General features: G+C 40.9%; 1 protein-coding gene across 6 annotated transcripts in view; it reads right to left on the reverse strand.

Annotated features, from left to right (window-relative positions):
* Positions 1–866: 866 nt before the first annotated feature.
* KDM3A (lysine demethylase 3A) overlaps positions 867–24,694 on the reverse strand; it is a 52,268-nt gene continuing 28,440 nt past the window's right edge. For 3 of the 6 annotated variants that reach the window (XM_059405655.1, XM_059405660.1, XM_059405656.1), the window contains exons 12-26: positions 22,121–22,335; positions 18,605–18,757; positions 18,377–18,472; positions 17,628–17,755; positions 15,763–15,958; positions 13,829–14,001; positions 13,212–13,448; positions 11,767–11,938; positions 9,339–9,426; positions 8,317–8,447; positions 4,616–4,735; positions 4,395–4,534; positions 2,775–2,951; positions 2,527–2,661; positions 867–1,578 (exon numbers count right to left, since the gene is read on the reverse strand). In XM_059405655.1, coding sequence (XP_059261638.1) covers positions 1,498–1,578; positions 2,527–2,661; positions 2,775–2,951; positions 4,395–4,534; positions 4,616–4,735; positions 8,317–8,447; positions 9,339–9,426; positions 11,767–11,938; positions 13,212–13,448; positions 13,829–14,001; positions 15,763–15,958; positions 17,628–17,755; positions 18,377–18,472; positions 18,605–18,757; positions 22,121–22,335 — 2,242 coding nt within the window. In that variant the 3' untranslated portion in view covers positions 867–1,497. The remainder of the gene's footprint in view (positions 1,579–2,526; positions 2,662–2,774; positions 2,952–4,394; positions 4,535–4,615; positions 4,736–8,316; positions 8,448–9,338; positions 9,427–11,766; positions 11,939–13,211; positions 13,449–13,828; positions 14,002–15,762; positions 15,959–17,627; positions 17,756–18,376; positions 18,473–18,604; positions 18,758–22,120; positions 22,336–24,694) is intronic. The other 3 variants (XM_059405663.1, XM_059405662.1, XM_059405661.1) reach the window with 3 other exon arrangements.

Here is a 24,694-nt window from a genome sequence, read left to right on the forward strand (position 1 = left end):
TAATGTATTTGATTGTGAATAACAATCTTGGAACTGTCATTCCCTTGAGGCCTGGCTTAAAGCTGGTTTCCTTTACAAATGACCCAAGTTTTCCTATTCCAGCTGAGGGAAATTTCTAAGTAGCAGTCCCAATTTGAGAGCCAAACCTGCAAAAGAACTTCTAATAAATTCCCAGGGAAGATATTTCCCACTGATATGGGCAGATACGTCTACCTACTTTTTCCAGGAAATTTATGTTTCTCAAAGTTCATCCATTACAGGTTTTAGCTTGAAGACAGGGTTGGCATTAGGCAGGGATCTTTGACCTCCTACTCTGAGCACATACGAAAAAAACCCACGCTCTAGGCCTTGTCTCTACTACTCGATTTCAATTTCATTCCTTTTCTTTAGTATAACTATAGCTGTCTAAGAATGAGGGAGATACAGAAAGGTGGCTTCTTGATGAATTTCTTCCATCAGAAAGGACTATTTTAGGTACTGCCGTTCTAAAACTTCTAATAGTCTCCTTTTCATTTGTGAACTCTTACTTTATGAAAGGCCAAAAGAAAGACAATGTAATTCAATCGCTTTGAAATCCCTTTTTAGAACCATTTAACCAATCACTGTTATTTTGTTGTTAACTTCCACTACAAATTTAGCTAACTGGTGATGTTTCTTTGCAGAAGGGTTTTGAAAAGGTTTCTACTTCGTTGGGAAGAAACTTATGTCCATGTTAGCATTATTATAATAATCCCAAATCACTATAGCATCTAATTTCGTTGCTTTTAAGATGTGCTCCTGAAGCAACCTCTTAGACTTGTAACATTTGAGAAAAGTGTGTTAAACCTACAACCAGAGGATAATAATGCCAATAAGTAGAGTCAAAATATTATAGGAATACTTTAATGCAAAATGCTTAACACTTAAAATTAGCAAAGCTTCATTTAAATTAAAACTCCATTGAACTAAAGAAAGATGGTTAAACCCAAGAATCGTACAGTAGTTGATTTCTGCTATCTAATGCCAGTCCTAATGCAACACAGCAGGGACTGCACCGTGAGCTGTCGCTTCCTCCATTGCTCATCTGAGCCCTACGGGGTGAGGGAGAGGGTACTCAGACACAGAACAAAATACAACCAAATAAACTGCGCAGTGATTCCTAATAGTAATAACCCATTCTGACTAAGCTGTCCACCCAACAGCTGGGGAGTAACTGCAGGTACTGTTCCCGAGCGGATACGAGGTTTTGTTTTTACAGCATGGTAGAAGTTCTGCACTAGGTGGAAAGTCACAGTTTAAGGATGCATGTTCTGTAAATAGTTCCTAAATATACACATTTAGTGTGTGTAAACACTAGAAATATACATTAGACAGAGTACCCTTACCAGTTGGGTACAGTTTAAAAAAGAAGATGAGGTAACATGAATCTCAAAGTCCACAGGAATCCTGCCTGAAGAGTTTGAACAGCTGCCAGTAATTCACTTCCAATGTACAGGGGTTAAGGCGTCTCTGGGACCCCTAGGGTTTGCCAAAACTGGATTCACTGGCTTTCAGCATAGCAACTGCATCTTTCACTGCATGGTAGATCACATTCTTCACCTATAAGAATGGCAGAAATTATGGTAGGTTATCACTAAATCCACAATCTGTCACTAAGACTACATATTTCCTCTGCCAGTTTTACTACCATTCTCTCTAAAGTTCCAACTTGGTATTCAAAATGTCAGTACTTAAAAGGGACCTACACTCCTTTAGGCCAGTGTCTCATACACATTTTAAACCCATGCCTCCTTTTCCCCCCTTCCATAGGTTTTGATGTCCCATGACCCTGAGCCTGGTGAGTACAGGGAGAGGCAAGCCCCAAGGTACAATTTTTCAAAACTTGTATATTCCCCTAGTTTTCCAAACATAAAACTACATTACATAACTCACTATTGAAATCATCTTTAAACCTACTCTCTGAAATCTTCTTTGGATCCCAGAGATTCTGTTCTGCTCTACTCAAGGGTGAGAACACCACAGCACTAAAAGTCTTTGTTCAAGACCAATGTCTGGCAGTTGAGCCAGCGTCAGAAGTCAAATATGTATTTTTTTCTTTCTTTAAGATTTATTTGAGAGACAGAAAGAGCATGTGCACTCAAGCACAAGTGGGACAGAGGGAGAGGGAGAGAATCCCAAGCAGACTCTGCCCTCAGTGTAGAGCCCAGACATGGTCCTCAATCTCACGACCCTAAGATCACAACCCAAACTGAAACCTCAGACACTTGACCGACTGTCCCAACCAGGTCCCTCAAAGATCGATTTGTTTTAATTACCCAAGTGTTTCTCTTGGGGCATAGTCCCTTAGAGTATAAACCAATCACAAACCAAGATGAGACTTCCTCTATGTTCATTCCTCCTTGGCCTAAGTAGACAGTGAAACTACACATGAAGCCAATTCAACTCATTATACCCAGTGTGACACAGTCAAGTTCACTGACTCTCTTAGGTCAGTAATGGGCCATGAAGCAAGAGAGAGAGAATGCCAAGAATCAGTGATATTGTTACCTGTAATTTATCTTCATGATTGGTATGAGTCTGTGACAGATAACGGAATTCCTGAGTAAGCCAGAAACAGTGTTTAACATGCTCTGGAGAAACAAAATCTTCAGCCACTTTAATACAGCTATATAAGTTATGAACCTGGAAAACACAAGTTACATGTAACACAAGTAACACACATGCAAAAAAAACCCACAAGTAACACACATGCAAAAGATCTTACAGTGTAAAGAGAATAAAGTAATGTTTCTTGCCTGATGTGGAGCTCCCGCTGGGATAAATACCACATCCCCAAGAAACTGTACAATAGCCCAGCCTTGAACTCCGTACTCTTGATGAAGACGCTTTCTTAGTGATCGGTCTAAATACCAGCTCTGATCATGAATGGGATCATGATCTGCTGGGTTTTCTTGACCTTGCTCTTCTGATACCTAGAATACATTTGAAATATTATGAAACTGAGTAACACATTGAGGCACAATAAGGGCATTCCCCCACTCCCTGCCCCAGGCCCCCAGATAGTGTGGGCAGACAATAGATGTCATCAGGCCTTCCTTAACAGGTACCCCACTGGCAGAAAGAGACAAGTAACACTCAAAGACATTAACTGAAAGAACCAGGAGAAGATTGAAAGAAAATGTGACTTTCCCTTCTGTCATTTCCAACACTCTCTGACTGGCAGTCTATGTTATTTTTCTAAATACTATGTTTGAACAATAGTTTGGTCTAGACTTTTGAACATAAGTAGGCTCGAGTTCCTTAGATATAGACTTCCTGTATAGCAGCTATTAAAAATCTATAATCATTTCACAATCCGAGTCACTGAGCAGTCCTAAAGACAGCTACAGATTAAATATGTTTATTCTAGACACAGTATTTGGCAGCAGAGACCCACAAACTCAGGGAGATGCTATCAGAGGAACAATATGGTGACCAGCAGGTTTTGGAAGAGTGAAATTATCCTAAATCAGAAACAGCTTAATTCAAACCAATGCTGGTTAAGGACCTACCTGATACCAGGTAACAGGGTAGGGTGTTCAGATCTGATCCTCATGAACAACTAAAGAGTATCAGCCACAGATACCCTGGCTGATAAAAACCGAATGCACCCATCTTTCCAGTTGCCTAGAATTTCCACACACAGGCCTTGCTGAACAAACTGACAACTACTAGAAACTTGGAATCTTAAAAGCCCCGGTATTCCTCTTTCCAATGTCCCTTTGCAAGCTAATGGCCACAAGTAATGCCTGAGGCTTTCCTGACCTACTACTAAATGAGGGTGGATAAAACCCACAGGGACTTTAGTAACTCACTCAGAACACAGGCATCAAGGGCCAAGGAATTATACATGAATTTCTGAGGTACTCTGATTTTTAAAGCAGTAAAAATAAATAGTTGCTAAACAATCGGAGGAACAAACTTGGAGAGCACAAAAATCACCAAATGCACTATAATGTAGAACACAGTCATAGGGACACGTGGGTGGCTCAGTGGGTTAAAGGTCATGGTTCCAGGGTCCGGGATCGAGCCCCACATTGGGCTCTCTGCTCAGCAGGGAGCCTGCTTCCCTTCCTCTCTCTCTGTCTGCCTCTCTGCCTACTTGTGATCTCTGTCAAATTAATAAATAAAATCTTAAAAAAAAAAAAAAAGCACAGTTGTAAGACAAGGTCCTCTTCTCAGAGGTGTGCGCTTGATCATTTAGAAATCTTTGTTCCTCAGCAACCAGCTTCAGCCTAGTCAATCTGACACGAAGAGATTAAACTTTTGAGGTTATGGTTATTGCCCGACAGCCAGTCAGTTCTCCACATGGAGTAGTTTCTAAGAGAGCTATTCTCCATGCCTGTCTTCATAAGCCATAGGACAGAAAAGCATACCTTTTTAAGGAATTCTCGTATTTTCTCCGTGTCCTTTGCGGCATATATGTGCCAGAGGGCTCCTGGCTTCTCTTTTCCTTCAATAAATCGCTTTATTGTGAGTTCATCAGAATCTCCATCTTGGATGGTTTTAAGGACTTCTGGAGCAAGGAAAAAAGCAAGTATCAGACCACAGTCTCCAGATTACAGATTAAGTCTCATTTCTATACTTAGCACCCTACCTTCTTCTTGGTCACACTGTCCTTTGGGAATTCCCACATACACCATAACATTAGCTGCATCAGATACATCTAAGTGAAGATTTGTTGTTCCGTATTTCCTGTCTTCTGGAGTAATTAATCCTGTCAACAGAAAACACCTTAAATTTATGAAGGCTGCCACTGTCTCTCCCACTTCCTGGGAGATATCTGGTCACAAAATTTAAAAGCTGTCTCTTATATAAATCATGTAAAAGAGAACAATATTTAAGTTATGTTACCCTTTCAATTTTGCAAGAAAATAATCTCATCAAATAGTTAATTATAAAAATAAAAAGCCAAGTCCTAACACTAGGACTTGTTTCTGATGATAGGCAAAGTAGGTCCTTGATAGACTCTCCTGCGAAGAACAACTAAAAATCCTGGGTGAAATCATTGAAAAAACATTCTTTTAATGAAACAGTGTGGCGGCAAGAAAAGAAGAAATACTCATAAACCAAAAAACTGGAAAGCAGGACTCGGGAATGGTGAAGTGGCTCCTCAAGCTGGAATCTGCCGAAAGGACATGTGCTCAACCAGTTCTCAAACTTTGGGTGTCCGAGTGCTCTGGGGCAAAACATAAGGCCCAGGGCTCACTCCAGATGGGGAGTCTAACAGAAAGCCCCCTCACATACGCATAAATCTGGAACCTCGAATGGCTATACACTCAGAATAAGAGAGAACACTGCCCAATCAGTTCCCTTGGGTTCCCTCAACTGTCCAAAAAAAAAAAAAAGAAAGAAAAAAAAAGGTGGGGAGGAGGGTAGTGAGCCAACACATGAAGTCCTGGTTGGTGCTCATAGTCTGAAATTTTCATCTCTTAGCCCAGGAAAAGACTTGCCTTGCTCAGCAGTCACCCTGAGGCTAACCAAGGGCTGTGGTCACCGTGGACAGCCCACCCTGACATGTATGGGCAGCAGAGAGAAGTATGGCTCATAGGGGGCAAGCAGAGGCCATCTGCTAACCCACCAGCCCCTGAAACAGCTATCAGTTATTTGGAGGAGGCCAAGGGACTTCCCTCCGGCTTGCCAGAGCCTTGCAGTTTGAGGAGCAGCTTGACACAGGAGAGGGCACCCTGTAACTTCAACCTGGGGTGGCAGCCTTAGGAGCCCTGTACTGTAGTGATTTCCTTTCTTTCCATTTAGCCAAACTATCTGTCCTAGGAGAGGGCTGAGCATTAAGTATTTAGGCAAAATCGAAGGATATGCTTTAAAGGGGATTTGTTCTAAAATGATGAAGGAAAAACAGAATGGGAGGGAATAATGAGACAATCATGGCAAAAAAACTGATAGCTGCTATAACTGGAGGTTAAGTATATGGGGAGTCACTGTATTAGACTCCAAGTTCTGAGTGCATTTAAGAAGGAAAAGCAATTAACGGCATAGAAGGAAAATTATTGAAATGGACAGCTATAAATGACAGCATGGATGATTACCCAAAAGTCTGATTCTATTTATATAAAGCTCAAACAGGTTAAAACCGAAAAGAATATTCTGCGAGAACACAAGCATACAGCGGTGTTACAAGCGTACAGGCATGCTGAGCACAAACTGTAGGAGCACAAACCCTGTGCCGGGAAGGGCAGGCATGAGATGGGAGGAATGGGAGGAAGAATGAACAGGTCTCAGAGCTCGGTCAGGCTGCCTGCTCCTTGGCCAGTGCCAAAGGGAGGAAAAGCATTGTGACAAACAAAGATGGAAGCAACACCTACCCAGCTACCAGCCCAACACTCATCCACAGGCAGCTACAGGCGACTGCACGCTGCTAAAACGGTCTGTAAATGGAGAGTCTAAACTCCAACAGAACCGAGATTATAAAAACATAAAGGTCCCAGGGAAAGGATTCCTGAACGTAACACCATGGACAATCATGAAGACCACACGAGCAGACACAACGGGGACTGCTGGGTGACAGCACTGGGGTTCAGGGCAGAGAGCAGCAGAACTGGCCTGAAAATCAGGAGACCCAGCGTCCTAGTCCCAGACCTGCTACTGACGGACCTAGGTACGTCCTGAGCAGGTCACTGTCCCTGCCACTGTCCTGAAGTCCCTGCCCCCATGGGTAACACTGGTGGTAGTACTGGGGATGGAGAGATGCTGACTCTCTCTCCAAAGAGCTTTTTCACCCTACTCTGCCTGAGGACTCTCAGCTCAATCATTCAACCTCTGAAAATGAACATATTTCATATTTTCAATCCCTACCTGCTGACTCTGGACAGGAACAAGAGTAACACTGCCATCTATCTGTTCTTGTCTATGCTGCTAAGCTGTTTAAACCAGGCCGACAATTAATTCTGGAAACTTCTCAGGTAACCACTTCTACCCCATAAAGCTTTAAGAGCATACAAAGCATGGATAATCATTATGCAACACTATACCATTTACTTTAGTGGAAAAATACTTTCATTCACATAAGTTTACGTAAATATCTGCTAGAAGCAGAGTACGTCTTGAGACCCCAACCAACTAGCTGCTCTGCAGGGCTTGAGAGAAGGAAACTCAGCCAGTGAAAATGGTACAGGCCCACAGCGTACACAGGGCTCTCCAAACTGAAACCTGACATGTAAAGGGAATACATCAGGGGACTTCACCTGCTATGTCCTCTCTCCCAATAACAATAAACAATTCCTCTCTCCCACAGACCGTTTTCTCACCCTACCCTCGCAGAATGTTCTCAGACATCTAAGCTGTGGGAGCTCAAACATAAACTCCGTTCTTAAAATGTTCCCTGACCCCATCCCAGGTAGATCCCTGTACTAACTCTACCATAACAGAAGAACTGTGGGGCTGAGATCCAAGGCCCTGCTCTTCTCGGCCCCCAACAGTCTCTGGAGAACATGGCAAAGATGCCAAAGGACTCTGTCCTTTTTTTAGGGGGGTTGTCAGCCTCAGGACCGAGAGACTGGACTTTAGAGTAATTATGGGAGGACAGAATAAAATTGAAGTAGTAATTTCTAGAAGGACTGGGAAAAATGGGGTCCAAATAGTATAAAAGACTAAAGCAAAGTCAATAAATGATCCCAACAACTGAAACTTCATTCAACAATCCATCAATAAACAATTCCTTCAAAACAGCCAACTATAGTTAAGATCTAAATAAAGCCCCAACAGAAAACTGGTCAAGGTCACAGCAATAAAGATGAAACACAACTCTGGTTACCGAGGAAATCAATCTCTATCCTGTGCAATCCCCCTTGCTGGATAGTTTAGGGAGTCATGCCTATACAACAGAAATCCAATTCAGAGGGTGCTTCTGATACTAACTTAAGTAACAAACTACTACCCCCAACATGGGGGTATTTAAGTGTAGCAGATGTTGAAATAGCTAGAATGCTAGCAGACTGACTTTAAAATGAGTAACAAAGTTACATGAATTTAATGATGTACCATACAACCACCAAAATTAAAAACTATTAAGCAACACAAAGATTTTTCAATAGAACGAGGTGTAGAAAAGAGAAAAATAAAAAATCGCACACATCCCTACAACTGCAACTATGAAAAGGAAATACACCTACTCGTGGAAAAACAATGAAAGGAAATATGCAAAAATGAAGCCCACTGCTGTGTGAAGTGTTAGGACTATAGAGGTCTTCCATTTCCACCTTCCTCAAGAGCAATTTTCCAAACATTTTGACAGGCTCTATTTCCGTTATAATTTTTTCAAGTTAGCCATTTCTTTCTTACCATAAGCATTATACATCTTGGGACCGAGATCTGGCCTCACAAAGTAGTTAGGCAGCCTGGAGGCCAAGTTTAGTTTGCCATCTCTCCTTGTGTACTCAGGCAGTGGAATATTGGCCATCAGATCATCAAACCTGGAACAAGAGAACAAGCATTTGCAAAATAAGCTTGCCTTATCTATGGATAAGGATTAGATAAGAATCTAATCCATCACTGTGTGATCTGTTTTGTTCCTTCTTACCAAAAGGAACAAATAAAAATATGTGCAGTTGTAAAGATGGAGAAAGCTTTCCCTGAACAATATTTAAGAGTAGAATTACAGTAGTTATGAACGAAGATATCGTCTTTCTCTCACACATCACCCATCTTTATCAAAATGATCTGGAATATTTCAGACAAAAGATGTGAGCAGTAACTTCCTGATAAGAAGTGACCCTCAGGGATTTATTATTTATTAGTTCTAAGGATCCTTTCCAAGGTTCAAGCTCAAATCAGGAAAATGGATCTACCAATTCAGCTATCTTGTTGTTTAATGCACTATCATTACACTGAACCCTGATAGGTCCAATCCGAATACTGCCTCCAAGTCAGAGGCCGCACACCTCATTTGGCCTCTTCTCTGGCACAGCACTAAAATGGAAATGTGTGAAGCTTTCATTGGCCAAATCTCATAGTAACTTCTTTATCTTATTTAAAACACAGATCTCCAAAGACTATACTCTAAAAATAAAATATCAGCACCAGTAAAAGTATTCCATATTTCCAACCACCCCCCCACTTTTTTTTCTGAGGGAGAACACAAGAGGGGAGAGGGTCAGAGGGAGAAGCAGACTCCCCACTGAGCAGGGAGTCCAATGTGGGACTCCGGGATCATGACCTGAGCCAAAGGTAGTCACTTCACCAACTGAGCCACCCAGGCGCCTTCATCTTCCCCTTTTGAAAAACTCTTTTCTCACCACCTCAAGAAGAATTTATCCTATCAAGTCAAGGACAGAATCATCCCTCCCCCTGGCCAACAATCATACCTAGAAGGCATCATATCTCTAAAATCCTCTCCTGGTGGCCAGTCCTTAAGTTTCAACACCATTGGTTCTTTTTCATTTTTCAAGCGGTCTGAAAGGTAACCAGAATTACTGATTTGTTACTATTCATAACTCAGAAACAGACCAAAATAAAGGCAAATTAGCATTTTATGCATAACAATGTGAATAAAATTCTTGTCTGCAAAATCTTCATAACCCGATACATTTAGTACACAGTTTAACAATTCCCCGCCTGCCAATTACCAACTATTACATTTCTACACTGCCCAGAAACCCATTCATACCTAGGAGGCAGCACAGAAATAGCAAAATAAAAATTACAATCTAATCTTTTCTAGATGTTTATTAAACTGCTGCTCCTCATTCTTTGAGATTTCAGCCACCCCCTTTTGCCCATTACACACAGTTGGGTGTTTTGACAGTTGTCTCTCAGATCCAGCATTTTCCTAATATACAGCATTCTGGAAGAAGAGAGCAGCTCCCTAACTAATAAACAGCAATGCACTTTAACAATAAGAGGTCACAAATGTTTAGGAGACAAGGTTTTCTAAAGCTACTATGAAATAAAAATGTCTGGTCTTGCTCAAAGAGACTGAAACTAGCTGATGCTCTGTCCAGGGACAAGTAGGGCCAATAGCACCACACGATTTAGTCAGAACTATTACCTGCGGCAAATAATGCCAAGGAACCAAGATCCAAGTTCTGATCGAAAAAGACATTGATAATTACAATCAACAGCAATGACAACTACTATTTCATTTCTTACTGTGCTCTAGTGTCTGCCAACTGTCTTAACCATTTAATCCTTACAACTAAACCCGATATCCCAATGAGATTAGGCATCATTTAATATTCCTATTTGGGGACAAGGAAACTGACAGACACACCCAAGGTCATCCAGCTACTAAGTGGCAGAATTGGGATGGAACCCAGGTTTGACTTCAGACCCCGTACTCTTGAGGACTAACATCTGTGTAATGTTTTGTAGTCAACCAAGTACTGTCCCATAACCTAGTTTAAATAAATGCACACTCCAGGAAGAAACAGAAAAATACAGGGTAACAGTGTGTGTTCAGAAGAGCAGCAGTATGTCACTGTGGGTGGGGTGCTGGGGATGTGCGCAACAGAATCTTCAGCGTAGAATGGGCAAGCTATAGTTGACTTGGAGCTGTTTTCACCATCGGCCAGCATGAGGAAGCTTGAGTCCCAAGAAAATTAAGCTACCAAGCTCCTATACACCACAAGGATGTATCAAGAGACGGGACTTGAATTCAGGCCTCAGTGGAAAGCTTCAAAAGACCTGCTGTCCAGACACAGCATTTAGAGGTTGCCTCAGCTGCATAGAACTGCCGCACTAGGTCAGGTCCTTTTCCCAGGACACCAGTATCTACAGACTGAGGGAGACAGGGGGACAAAGGCCCTGCCATGTCCCACTTCAGCCCAGTCTGAGACAATGAAGGTTAATACGTGTTTCAGAACTCCCTGCAAGACTGGCTGAGGATCTGAGGAGCCTGCACTGCAAATGACTCCTTTCCCTGCTCAGTTCTTCTTTCTCCTCCTTTGTTTCACAGATGCTGATCCCTAAGTAACCATCTTCTGCCTGAAACTCCATTTCAGCAGCTACTTGTGGAAAACATCTTTACACTTTATATTAAAAAGTCAGCCATAACTTCGTTAGAAAGTTTATTGAAGGTATGAACTATAATCTGTAAATGTGGGTAAAAAGGAGTAAGGAAGCAGTAGATTAAAGGTGTAAGTGTGTCTAAAAAAATGAGAGTGATGAATGAGGGAACTTGAATTATTGAGCATCTGAAGAATTAACTGGTCAAACCTTCCAGTGGGGATGGGGGCCTGGTGATGGTGATATGAATCCTGGTAACAGTTTACTGATGGGCCAGTACGCAGAAAGGGCCAAGCCTCAGGACCAGACACACAAGCTCCCAGTGGAGGTGCAGCAGGCAGTGACCAGGATACCCGCCGTGTTAAGTGAATTCACATTCCCTGGCATCTTCAGGTCCACTTAACTTGTTCAACAGGAGTTAAAATGTTTAAAGCATAAAAGGATGCATGCAGGTCAAACACACATAAACCCACCAGCCTTGAGTCACAAGCCCTGGCTTTGTGCTCTGCTCCCCACAGGCACAAGAGAAAGCATAGAACACCTGTCACAGGACAGACGTGGCGCCACCTGTAGAACAGATGCCCGAAACCTCACCTAAGGAACCACAAAGTGAATGCTGCCTTGGTTCTAAAGCATAATAAACTTTAAAAAGGGGTGGGGGTGGAGAAGAGGTAAGACACGAATTTTAAACTCTAACTCATGGAGTCGTCACTGAAGGGCTTCAGACTCCTGCTACTCCTGTGCCCTCCTTTTACATCCTAACTCCCTTCGAAGGTCTTTCATACATACTTGGAACATCTTCAAATCCATCCCAGAAGTCTCCTACTGTGGCTCCAGTGATGATTTCATTGGTCCTACAGTTAACCAGGTCGACTTCCTGATTCCCAAACTCTTTCCTGAAGGATTCAGGTTTCCAAAGCTCAGAGTTCAATTTATGATGCACTCCTGACACCATCACTGGCTAAAAGAAGAGAATGAAGACTTTAGTTTGAACTCCCCCAGCTCTGTCCCCAAACCAAAGGCAGCCCCTTTCCAAACAGCTGCTTGTTCGTTTCTCGGTGACTGGTCCTCAGTGGCAGATCCTGAGGTGATAGCTTAGTGCTCTGAGCTCCCACAGCACCGCTTGTCTTCATGTACTCCTTCCTCCTTGCTCTCAAACTACATTAGTAAGCTTCCAGAAGCAAGGAGCCCATCTTCTGATTCGGAGGCCATCACTCACAGAATACCAACACCAAGGATCAGGACCAGGCAGGAAATGTAAAGGAGGGACAAAGGTGGTAGGACTGTCCTGTCCACAAGGGGTGCTGCCAACGGTCTCCAGCCTATTCCTGTCAGGCAGGAATATGGACCTGCAGTTGCCAAGACAAGCCAGAAATCCCAATCTTTACATGAAATAGCCTAACTAAAATATGGAGAAGTTCAATTTTTTTTTTTTAAACTTTATGGAATCCAAACAAAACATGGCTGGTAGATTGCATTCAGCCTATTGTCATCATCATGAGCTAATCTTACCTAGTATACAGGGCTGAAAAATTATGTGGGAACTTCTTCTTGGTTAAATACATATATTTCTCTATTTGGCAATTCCCCAAGTCCTGGCCTTGTCTAAGAATACAGTGTTCCTTTAGTGAGGTCTCCATTTGGCCCAGAAGAAAAGCCAAACATCCAGAATACTAAAGCCAAAACAAGAAAGCACAGGAGCAGTTCCACAAAGCTATGCATGTCCCAAACCATCAATCAAAAAACAATGCAGACCCCTGGGAGACCACACACCACTCCAAGAGGTCACCACATGGCTCTGGCCCACCTAAAATCACCTTCAGCATAAGGGTTTTAATTCAGGACAGAGGGACACATGATTTTGACTGTATTCTGTCTAATGCCCCAAGCCCCAACAGCCTTACTCTTGCTCATTCCTCCCATTGAGGTTCATCACCCAAGAATCACAGAGCCCAAAAAGCATACATCAAATATCCAAAGATGACTGGTTTAGGAATAATCAAAACCTCACTGGAAGAGAACTCAGGAATGTCTGCAGTAAAAAAAATAGGACTCACAGCTACAGTGCCTTAATTACATTCACCCTAAACAATAAAGTACAAAAAGAGCAGATAAAGTATATACCACTTACAACTGAAGGGAGGCGGGATGCGGGGACAGGACTGTCAGAAGCCTACTGAAAGAACAGAGGAAGGGGCTCTGAACTGAGTTGGGGGGAAAGAGGCCCCTCTTACCTGTCCTTGTTTCCAGCACTCCCTAAACACATTCCAGTTGCTCTTGTTGTTGGGATCTTGGAGGCATAGCAAGCGATTATCACACAGCCAATAGTGAGGAGTGTCAAAGCCCAGAATACTGGGCTTAATAGTCAGTCCTTGAGGCCTCTTAGAAAAATCAGAAGACGTCTTATTTTGCACCAAAGAGGCAAAGATGTCATCAAGGATTTTTGGTGTATTTTTCAGTCCATTTTCTGTCTGAATTTAAGAAAGAACACAAGTCTTTAAATAGGTCATTCCCTTCCATCAAAAAATCCATTCCTACAACGCTAGCATTAAGTATCAAATACCCAGAAGAGTCCAAGTCAGGATCCTAAGACAAATAGGTAAGTTCCCTTCCCCCACTTGACATTACAACTCACAGAAAGAGGTAAAGAAAAAGTTTAACAGGAAAAAAATGGCCCATCTTGGTACACTAACCCTGCAAAGCCTACCTGCCAACGAAACCTTCTGTACCCATGAAAGAAAGCCTAAGATTCCTATCTTCTTTCTACTGTCTGTTTCAATTTTTTTGGTCTCTTCCTATTCTGACTCTATTCATTTTTACAAGACAAAATATAAATAAAACAAATATATACCTTTCCTGCAGAAGAATTCAAGAGATTTCGGAGGAAACCAGAATTGTTGTTGCTTACAGGTGTTAAAATTGTGCTGTTAAAGGTGTGGAGGACTGTGCTGGATTTGCTCAAAGGAGGGAGGGGTGGAAGGCATTTGATTTCATTCTTCAGAATTGGCATCGTTGGTTGTTTTTCTAGAAACAAAACCAAAACCATCCAGATGGAAAAGCATTCCAAAAGGCAAATCCCTTATTTGTCTTCTATTAATAGAATTACTTTGGGACTCGGATTTCGTTTACTTTAGAACAAAAAAACTTAAGAGGATAAATACCAATAAATCATTAATTGAGACAAGGATTTCCAACTGGTATTAAAACAAGAAGTACACAACATTCACGGTAATATTGTATTAATTGGGTTTTTAAAAATTTCTTCCCCCCAGTGTAGCTGACAATATTCCTTTAGTTTCAGGTGTCCAACATCATGATTCAATTTCTCTGTTATGCTGCGCTCACTGCAAGTATAGCTCCCATCTGTCAGCATACGACATTGTTAAAATACCATGGACTGTAATCCCTATTGTTGTGCCTTTTATTCCCATGTCACCTTCATTCCATAACTGGAAGTCTGTATCTCCCACCCCCCTTCACCCATTCCCACCACCCCATATCCCCCTTTGGTAATCATAGGTCTAACTCTACTTTTTGTTTATTCATTTGTTTTTTTAGATTCCACACACGAGTGAAATCATGGTGCAAATGATGTTTCTTAAACTTCCATTTTCTATCTGCTTGCTCCCGGTACACATAACATCATTTTTATAAATTAACATTGTAACTGGCAACCTTAATAGATATGTATTTATTAGATACACTTTTATTTTTTACATATATAATCAGGTTGTCTAGAATATCAACAGCTTTATCATTTTCTTCCAATCCTAAAATCTTTTCCTGTTTGTCTGCCTTATTGCAATAGCCAGGAATTTCAGTACAATGTTTAATAGTGATGGCAGATATCCTCTTATCCCTGAACAGAGGCACACTGTTTAAAAAACTATTCAAACAATTAAAAAAAAATCAATCATTATGATATCTACTGTCAGTTTTATTGTAAAAACTCATTAATGATTAAGGATGTTCCCTTTTGTTCCAAATTTATTTTTTTAAAATCATGAATAGGTATTGAATTTTACTACTTTCTCTGTCTTGTCATGTGACTATTATTTTTCAATGTTAAATGACACCTGCATTTCCGAAGCCCTGGTTGGTCTTACTGTACACTTCCTTTATTTAGAGTTCTGAAACTTGTTCAGGATCTCTGCATAAAAGAAATTAACCTGCAATTTTTCTTTCTTATAACATAGCTAAAAAGCAGAATCACCTAAATTCTAATTTAATGGTCTCACTCCAAAGCCTATATTCTTTACACTGTCATCTAGCATCCTAAGACCACAGGACAGAGGAGAAAAATAAAACTGAAGCCACAACGTTCTAATTAGACAAAATAGGAACAAACAGGATAAGGACAGAAAGGTCGAAATCATTTATTAAAGCAAGTCTCAGCCCACTCCTTTCTTGCCAAACACAATCTCAGCCTAGAGTTCAACTGTCAGCAGAAATTCTACCTTTTGGGACTGCCCCCCTGCCCCTTAATGTAGGCTCCACATTCAGCATGGAATCCAACATGGGGCTTGAACTCACAACCCTGATATCAAGAACTGAGCTGAAGAAGAGTTGAACGCTTAATCCAGGTGAGTCACCCAGGTGCCCCTTGGGATTGCATTTTAAATATACTTGCATTTATGACAGGTCTCCCTGGTGAATACAGGGAACCACCCCTTTCCACTCCACACACTTCTAATCACACTGCTCTCACAGCAACTGAGGTTGCCAATCCCCTCCGAGAATGGACTGAAGTTCCCAGGAACCCAGAGGAAAGCAGGAAACCCTCACCCTTGTTTTCCTTGTTGACATTCCCGCTGGTCAGGTCTGCCAGCCAGTTTAAGGGAGAAGTGCTGGCAGGGCAAGCAGGTTTCATGCTGCTGGCTGGCTTGGAAGTGGCTTCCCCAGCCACAGGCACTGGCTCCAACACCAAGGGATTCTGCTGGAACACGGCACCAAGAGTAGGTTTTTCTCCAGCAAAAGAAGTCTGTGTTGAGTTTAAAAAGAGAATTTTCCACAAGCTGAAACATTACATTTCCTTTTCCTTACCTTCTCCCCTAACAGCTCACCAGTGAGAAATATCCCACACAAAACCACCTAATAGCCCTGGACATCATCAAAACTGCAGGACTCTTAAAATAATAGAGCACAATTAGATCAAGTAGAAGAGATTTTAATTTTTTTTTTTTTCAGCTTTTAAGTCTTACTGGTGAAAACAAAAGGCATGTTAAGAATTTAAATACAGCAAGATTTCCCTCCCTAACCCTAATCAACCATTTCCTGCTCATACATATCTCTTATCACTCCACCTACCATGTTGCTTTAAATAATGACCAGTTTGTGCTCAGCTCCCCTGTGAACTCACAGTAGCTGGAATACGCACTCACAAGATGGTTGCTGAATGAATGAATAAGTGAATGAATGAGTGAGTGAGGCAGAGCAGGAACGGTACAGCTCTGATTTCAGAAGAAAATGAGATGCAGAGGGAAAAAAAACGGTCTTTTGTTTCAGCATAGCATAGCAGGCTTTAAAAATGAGATAAACAGCTCTTAAAAGAACTCAAACATTAAAAAAAAAACTAGACAGAGCACACCACTTATTTTTCTGTTACTTAGAAACTGCCCTGACTTAGCTGATGAATTTATACAAACAGAAGAAGAAAAACCAGTCAAATTCCTGCTATGGTCCCCGCCTTTTTCTTTTCTTTTCTTTACGTGTGATGGATTTTTGTGATACTCAATGATCAGTATTGTTTATTATTCCTCTGTTGTTTATTTTTTTAAAAGTAGGCTCCATGCCTAGCGCAGAGTCCGAAGTGGGTCTGGAACTCACAACCCTGAGATCAAGAGTTGGACGCTTAACCGACTGAGCCATTCAGGTGCCCCCACTCCTCTGTTGTTGATGAGGAAGCAGAAGCATATTGAAATCAGCTCATGTCATACAACTAGAAAGTGCAGAGTAAGAATTCAAATTCAGTTCTGAATCTAAAGAGCACAGCTCTTCTACCTCTACTGCCTTTGACACCACAGCTTTATGAAAAATGTGGAATTCTGCTTATCAAGTACGATGTGGGTGAAGACACTGGGGAGAAGGGGAGGAACAAAGAGAGAATAGGGTAGATGTGATGGTTGCAGATGAAGGGGAAGCTACCAGGAAGAGGCATGTGAGCACCATAGAAATGCACAGTTTTTATGGTGAGTGATGGGTATTTAAAATTCATTCAGTATTATTTCCTTTAACTTTTCAAATATATATTATATCGATGACATATACTTGGTAATTTTAAACAATTATCTTAACTTTGTAAAACATGAAAAGTTTTTTACAAACCCACATAAAATTCAAGAGCAACTTATTAATTAAGATAGAAGATATTTTTGCTTTTTCAATGAATAAAAATAAAAACCTACTAAAAGAGGCTACAGAAATGAGGTCCACAGAAATGTGAAAAGTGAGAATGGGTCCATGAACTATCACATGAAATGTAGGAGCTGTTTCTTACCACTGAACACTGTCCCCATGTCCTTTCAAATATACTACAGAAATCCTTCGGTTATTTGGGTCCCCATGTTCCTTTCAAATATACTACAGAAATCCTTCGGTTATTTGGAAAGATAGATATATCAAGAACAGTGAATCTAGCAAAAACAATATACCTGTTTTATGTCTTCCTTGGAGGCTGGCTTTGAGAAGAGTTTGAATTGCCTGTTTGAACAGGGACAATTTGCTTTTATTCCCCATTTTGCTCTCACAGAATGAACAATATCTCCAACATCATAGAGGGCTAAAAAAAGGACAGAGACAAATATCTCAACAAGGGTATTAGGCACATTCAATCTCAATATAACAAAGCAGAAACTGGTATTTCCAACAGTTTTCCTTTTTTTTTTTTTTTTAAGCAACATGGTGCTTAGATTCTCTCTCCTTTTCATACTAAGTATGCCTTCCCCTGCAAATGAATCATTTTCCTTCCTTCTACAAAACTGTTCACAAAACCTTAATTAAAAAGCTCTTAAGAAAAAAAAAACAAAAAAAGAAGGGGCGCCTGGATGGCTCAGTGGGTTAAGCCGCTCGCTGCCTACGGCTCGGGTCATGATCTCAGGGTCCTGGGATCAAGTCCCCCATCAGGCTCTCTGCTCAGTAGGGAGCCTGCTTCCCTCTCTCTCTCTCTGCCTGCCTCTCCATCTACTTGTGATTTCCCTCTGTCAAATAAATAAATAAAATCTTTAAAAAAAAAAAAAAAAAAAGCTCTTAAGGCATAATTTAATACATCTTTGGACAATTTACGGCATATACTAAGGTAAGTTATCAAGTAATTATACTACATAAAGTAAAACCAAACCACCAGACCCTATGAGCTAACCAAAACAAGGGGGAAAGAACATCACTGCACCACACGGAGTACCTTTCCCAGGGATGATTTGTGTAGGCATTAGGTTCTCTGGTTCATGTATCTGACTCTTCACACATCTCAGCCAAGAGAAAGTCTTGTAGGCAGCGCCTGCAGAAAATGATTCACAGTAACTGCTCCTGGACTCTGGATTGCTTCAGAAATCCATCAACCACAAATCAGTAAAAGTCTTCATTTAAGAGTGTAAAGGGGAGCTTGGAGGAGAATCAAGTTATTTCTCACCTTGTTGGCAATTCTTCCTCTTCATCCGGTAGCAATCCACACATACTCCAAACCCACACCTAGGACACACCCAGTGCAGGTTGAAGATAGTGGTGTCACACACATCACACATTTCCCGGACACCTTTGACAGCTCGCTTCCAAGCAACCTGTCCTACAAAAATCAATAAATCACTTAGTCTTGGGAGGAGATGATTTTTGAAATAAAATGTGAAAGGGGAGGATACTGATGTCATTTCTCCCTCTCAGTGGAGTTCCTATCAACTCTGTTCAGCCTTCAAAGACCATCTCAAATGGCCCCCCAACCTCTCCCCACTCGACTATGAAGCTCTCCTGGATTTCTTCAGCACTCTCATCAACCTGGATTTGTACTTTAAACTCAAGCTTCTTCACACTGTATACAGTCAGGTGTGGCTTTACCTCTCTCCTTAGGAGAGGAAGCTCTGTATAAGCAGAATCCCTGCTTGAAGGGCTGTGCCTTGTCCCCACTGACTCTGCACAGTGCTGGTACATATGAAGTACTGCAGAAGTAATCAATTAAAAAAAAGAAGCAGTGATTACAGAAGCTGCAGTTCAGACACAGGTATTATACAGCAGTGGTTCTTTCACCTTTTGGATCATGGGCCCCTTTCAGAATCTGAAGACAGCATGGACCATGCTTCCTCCAAAGGAAAAAAAAAAAAAAAAGACTCAGATACACAAAGCCAACACAGATTGTCAGGTTATTCCCACAGGCCCTGAATCCACTCACACAGCCTATGAAAAATCCCAGGGTGTTAGGGAACCTGGAGGGAACAGCACATTAACTTAATAATAGTACAAAGTTGGTTTCTTCAAGGGCCAGAGCCAGAAACCTGACTTTTTTAGTGTTAATAGTGATGCAGGCATCCAGGACTGACCCACACTAACCAAATAACCAACAGGTTGAGGCATAATCCAAGATTCTACAAAGTGGTATCTTCTGTGGCAGTGGCCAAGCCCTGATAACTAGATGGGGGCGCCTTCCAGGACTGGGTAGGACATCATGCCCCTTTCCCCATATGGAGGAATGCCAAATCAGGTATCAGAAAGCTTCAGAGAGTATGTGCAAAGGGAGGACATTTTCCTGTGTCATAAAAGCGCCCAATGTTTGTTAATCAGAAAGCTCTTTTCCGTCTCTCTCTTGAATAAGACTGGATCAATACCATTACATTCTTTTTTTTATGGAAAATATCTTTTTCCACATAATCCAATCTGTGGTTTATTCATGCTTTCTTCTAGGAACTGACCAAAACACAAATGATCAACTTCAGTTTTTACCAAATTAATCCAACTGCTAAATGAACTTCTGCCATTCCATTATAACCTAACAGCTCACTGCAAAATACAGAGCTTTAGGTATTTTACAAATGAGGTGTTATGAACTTTCCCTTAGTTACTTGGATTAGACTATTAGATATTCTTAGATCTCTTAGCCACCCATTTAACAATTATAGGTCATTGGAAAGGCAGGATAAATATATAAAGGTTGACACCTGCTTCCTTATCTCAGGATCAGAGAATAAGCCCTCTAGGAACATCTTACAGTACATTCATCAATATCATTCACAGTGAGTTCCTCTCTTCAACTGACCAGTTTGTCACAAGAGAGGAAGTGGATAGGCGAGGAGGAAAGGTTAATCCTATTAAAATCTTTAAGAACAGAGTTTTTTAATTATATTCTTAAAAAACAACTATCTGGGGCGCCTGGGTGGCTCAGTGGGTTAAGCCGCTGCCTTCGGCTCAGGTCATGATCTCAGGGTCCTGGGATCGAGTACCGGATTGGGCTCTCTGCTCAGCAGGGAGCCTGCTTCCTCCTCCTCTCTCTCTCTCTCTGCCTGCCTCTCTGCCTACTTGTAATCTCTCTCTGTCAAATAAATAAATAAATCTTTAAAAAAAAAAAAAAACTATCTGTACCTTTTTCTGTACATTATTCAGAATAAAGGAAAAACATTAGTTGCTTACAACAAGCCCTGCTAATTCAGGAGTGAAGCTACTAATATATCCCAAGTGTTTCTACACTGCAGCTCACTTATGTAATACCTACCTAAGTAACTTCTAAAATCAGTTACTTAAGAATTTCTCTTTAACCTCACTACTCTTACTTAAATGTATATAATTAGGAAACTCTTTATCTCTACTAAAAACAGAAAACAGTGTCACTCATCCAAAATGAAAGATTACAGAGAAAAAACTTCAGTAAGATCCTTGATTTGTCAGAGTCTCTTCTCCTCCAACAGAATAGAGTGATTCTATAGCTACTCTTTACTCTGGCCAAGTACTTTGGCTCATGACTTTGGCTGTCTCCCAGAGTTGACGATCCCATTCTCCTTCTAGCTCTGAATTCCTGTGTTCCCATTCTGCAGACTTGGAAATTCAACAATATCCATACCTATCTAGTGAATTATTTTTGTGAAACTAGTTTCAATTAGTTTCTGGTACCTACAACCAAAATTCTCAAGATGGTATGTATGGAAGCTTGTACTGAGACATATTTGGTTATGCAAAGTCTGAAAAGATACCTAGGAGAAATGAAAGGCTTCACTTTTAAGTTTCAACCATTTGGGAAAGATAAAATGTGGAAGGACGCCTAAGACTTCAAAAATAACTGCTTCTGGGTACTTCAGGCTAGATACCTTACATTTTACAGAGGCATAAAAAAGAGACGTGTTCTCCCAGACATACCTTGAGATGTCACAAGGGAGGTCTGGTTCTCGTATGTCACCCACACTGATCCCTGTGGTTTACTGGGCTGCCAGATCAGTGTGAGAGTGCTCTTAGAGAGGAGAAGACATTGACATTCACCCAGGTGGAACTTCCACGTATCCTGTTAAAACCCTGACTCTAAAGGGAATCCTTTTCACCTGAGCTTGTTCTCATTCTCATGCCTGTGAACCAGCTCCCCAGATTCTGATTCAGTAGGTCTAGAGCCTGTGTCTTCTATTTTCTCTGAAATGCATTCCTGATTATGAACCTTTGTCTTAAAAATAATCCGACCTAGGGGTGCCTGGGTGGATCAGTGGGTTAAAGTCTCTGCCTTCAGCTCAGGTCATGATCTCAGGGTCCTGAGATCGAGCCCCGAGTTGGGCTCTCTGCTCAGTGGGAAGCCTGCTTCTCCCTCTCTCTCTGCCTACTTGTGATCTCTGTCAAATGAGTAAATCTTGAAAAATTAAAAAATATATATATACCCAACCTAAGGCCTCTTCCCCTTTTGATGAGCCCACACTGAGAAAGGCTGTGCAAATTCTACCACTACCTTACCTTCACCTTTCTTAACAACAAAGGAGTTTCACTCCTGTAGTAACTACCCCAAAATAAACCCCAGAGAGTGACTGATGAAACCAAAAGGCAGTTATAAAAGAGAAAATGCAACCTCATTATACCAAAATCATCCAAACTTCTGGATACAAATGAAACCCATGCAGTTAGAACTTGGGTGTCATTTAGAAACAAAATCAAGTTGGACTCAAAAATCCTACCCCCTAAGAGATGCTCTTACTGTGTGGCTCAATAGTTGACATAGCTTCCTTTTCAGAAATCACCATTTGACAGAAGTGGTCTCCAATGTTGGCCAGGATATACTTTGCAGTGTCCAAATCAGTCCCCACAACATTTTTGGTTAAAGGCAACCACAAGCCAATTGCTTCACTGTCGTACTTGTTTGGTGTTAAAAAGCCTTCTACCCGCAACACACCATGTTTGTTGAACTGTAACCTAGAGGAAGTGGAGGGAAAAAAAAGTGTGTTACATACACACAAAGTTGATTTACATCTTGTAGTTACAATTTAAATCAACAAGTTCCTTCCCAGTTTTCTATCATCTCACAGTCAATTGTTACTACTTGGCAATCTCAGTGGAAAGACTTAAAAAAATCTAAAAATTTCCAAGTTTTTCCTCAGAGGACATGGGGAGGGAAGCAGGGGAGAGATGTTTTGCACTTCAACCAAGATCAAATCATACTGCCTCCAGGGGCAGCTATCAAACCTTCCAGACTTGGGATGTAATAGCAAGCACAATCACAAGTCACCCCAGAAGAAAACGGAAAATGTACAGAAGATAATAATAATCTGATTTTAATTTTAATAATCTGATTTTAATACAACCACTCCTTCAAGAGTAACACTCAGCAAAAGAAGGCTAACCCTAGACAGTCACTGAAGCCATGACCATGTAGATCCATGAGGAATTCAGCACCCATATGAATCCTAGCTGCAAATTATTGTGTAAGCTTCTGGAATGAGCGGCCGTGATAAGACAGACCTAAGTACCTCAAGTGGAGCAAAAAGGCAGAATACTTTCTCAAGATTCTCTTTCATCACCTATGCAACATCTTTCAACACCTCTGACACCTGTTTTTCCTAAGTATTGGTTTTGAATTTTTCCAAAATTCATTCATATTGACATGTCAATCTAGTTGGAGACACAGAAGTAGACATAAAATACACGTGAAGTAGGTAGGATATGACAGATATTATAATGATCATTAAATCTTATAGGAGCCAAAGAATTACTGACTGTGAGTTTTGTGGGACTAATACTAAGACTTCATGGTAGTGATAATGATTAAGAGTGGCATTACTAGAAAAGGAAGACAGCTAAAAAAGGCAAGTCAAGGAAACTGTATTTCATACAAAAGAAAGAAAAATGCAGGGATCTTGATTTCTCCATTGGTCCCTGGCCAGCTACCAAGTCTTTCAGCCTGCAAGACATACCTAAAGGTGTACTTTAGAAAAATCATTTGTCCAGAAGAGTGTAGAATGAACTGGAAGGACACTGGGAGTTGCTTAACAGATGCAAATTAATTTCAATCAGTCCAAAGGAGAGATGCAAATTTTTAATTGACAGCCCAAATTAAGACAGTTTTAATACTAAAAAATGAATTTGAAAGCTATTTCAAAGGGGGAGATGGCAAATAGGATTTGGCAACTGGGCTTCCGTAGAAGACCCTAACCGTTTTATTTTATCTGCAGGAGAATTTAATAAGAAACAAACTTGAGGAGGAGGCTAATGACAGCTGGTATCTACTCTCTAAAAATCAGGGAGGAAAAAAGAAGCTCTATTCTTTAAATTATGACATTCTTTTTACCAAAGTGGTGAATTCATTCTGGTTTCCACTAGACTGGCTTCTCCTATGCAACATTAAGCAAAGACAGTTTCCTCTTTGAAGAGGTCAAAAATGGTAAAACAGCTAAGTTATAAAATTAGTGATTTCTAGATGGATACAAAATAGTGGTTAAAAAAAAAAAGTTCTAGTAATATCTGAAAGAAAAAACGAATTGTTTCCTCCTTAAAAGGCCTCTGCCACTTAAAACCAAAATCAAACAATCTCTCCCCTCCAGTCTGCTTATACCTTTCAGAGCAAGGAACCATAAGGAAACCAAATGTGTAATAGGAATAGACAGACCAGATTTCTACAAAGCATAACATTTTGTGCTCTCTACAAAATATACGTCAGAGGGGCGCTTGGGTGGCTCAGTGGGCTGAGCCTCTGCCTTTGGCTCAGGTCATGATCTCAGGGTCCTAGGATCAAGCCCCGAACATCAGGCTCTCTACCCGGCGGGGAGCCTGCTTCCCCCTCTCCCGCCTCCACCTGCCTCTCTGCCTACTTGTGATCTCTGTCAAATAAATGAATAAAATCTTTAAAAAATATATACATATATACGTCAGAACCCACTTAACACTTAACACACTTACCTGTGTAAAAAATTCTCCAGAGAGAAAGTAGAACTAACCTTCATTAGAACTTATTCTGGACAACATGTTATTCAAAATATGTTAATATAATGGTATGCTAACATGCTAGCTGTTATTACAGTTCTAAATACTAGACATTTCATCATGGTGCTTCTGCAATTTACTCAGGAACGAATGGGGCAAACTATCATCTAAAAACCTCTACAGTTCATTAAAATGAGCCTAAATCTGAAAGCTACCAGAACAGATATAATCAATGGCCTAAAATACCTGTGCATTCAACTCAGTTCTTCAGCACTCCTTAATCTTGATAAAACCAAAGGGTGAGGAGGTGAACAGAAAGAAATTCAAGTCAACACTTCTGTTTATCATTAGGACT

Source organism: Mustela nigripes, chromosome 7, assembly GCF_022355385.1.
Source record: "Mustela nigripes isolate SB6536 chromosome 7, MUSNIG.SB6536, whole genome shotgun sequence".
Classification (NCBI taxonomy): domain Eukaryota; kingdom Metazoa; phylum Chordata; class Mammalia; order Carnivora; family Mustelidae; genus Mustela; species Mustela nigripes.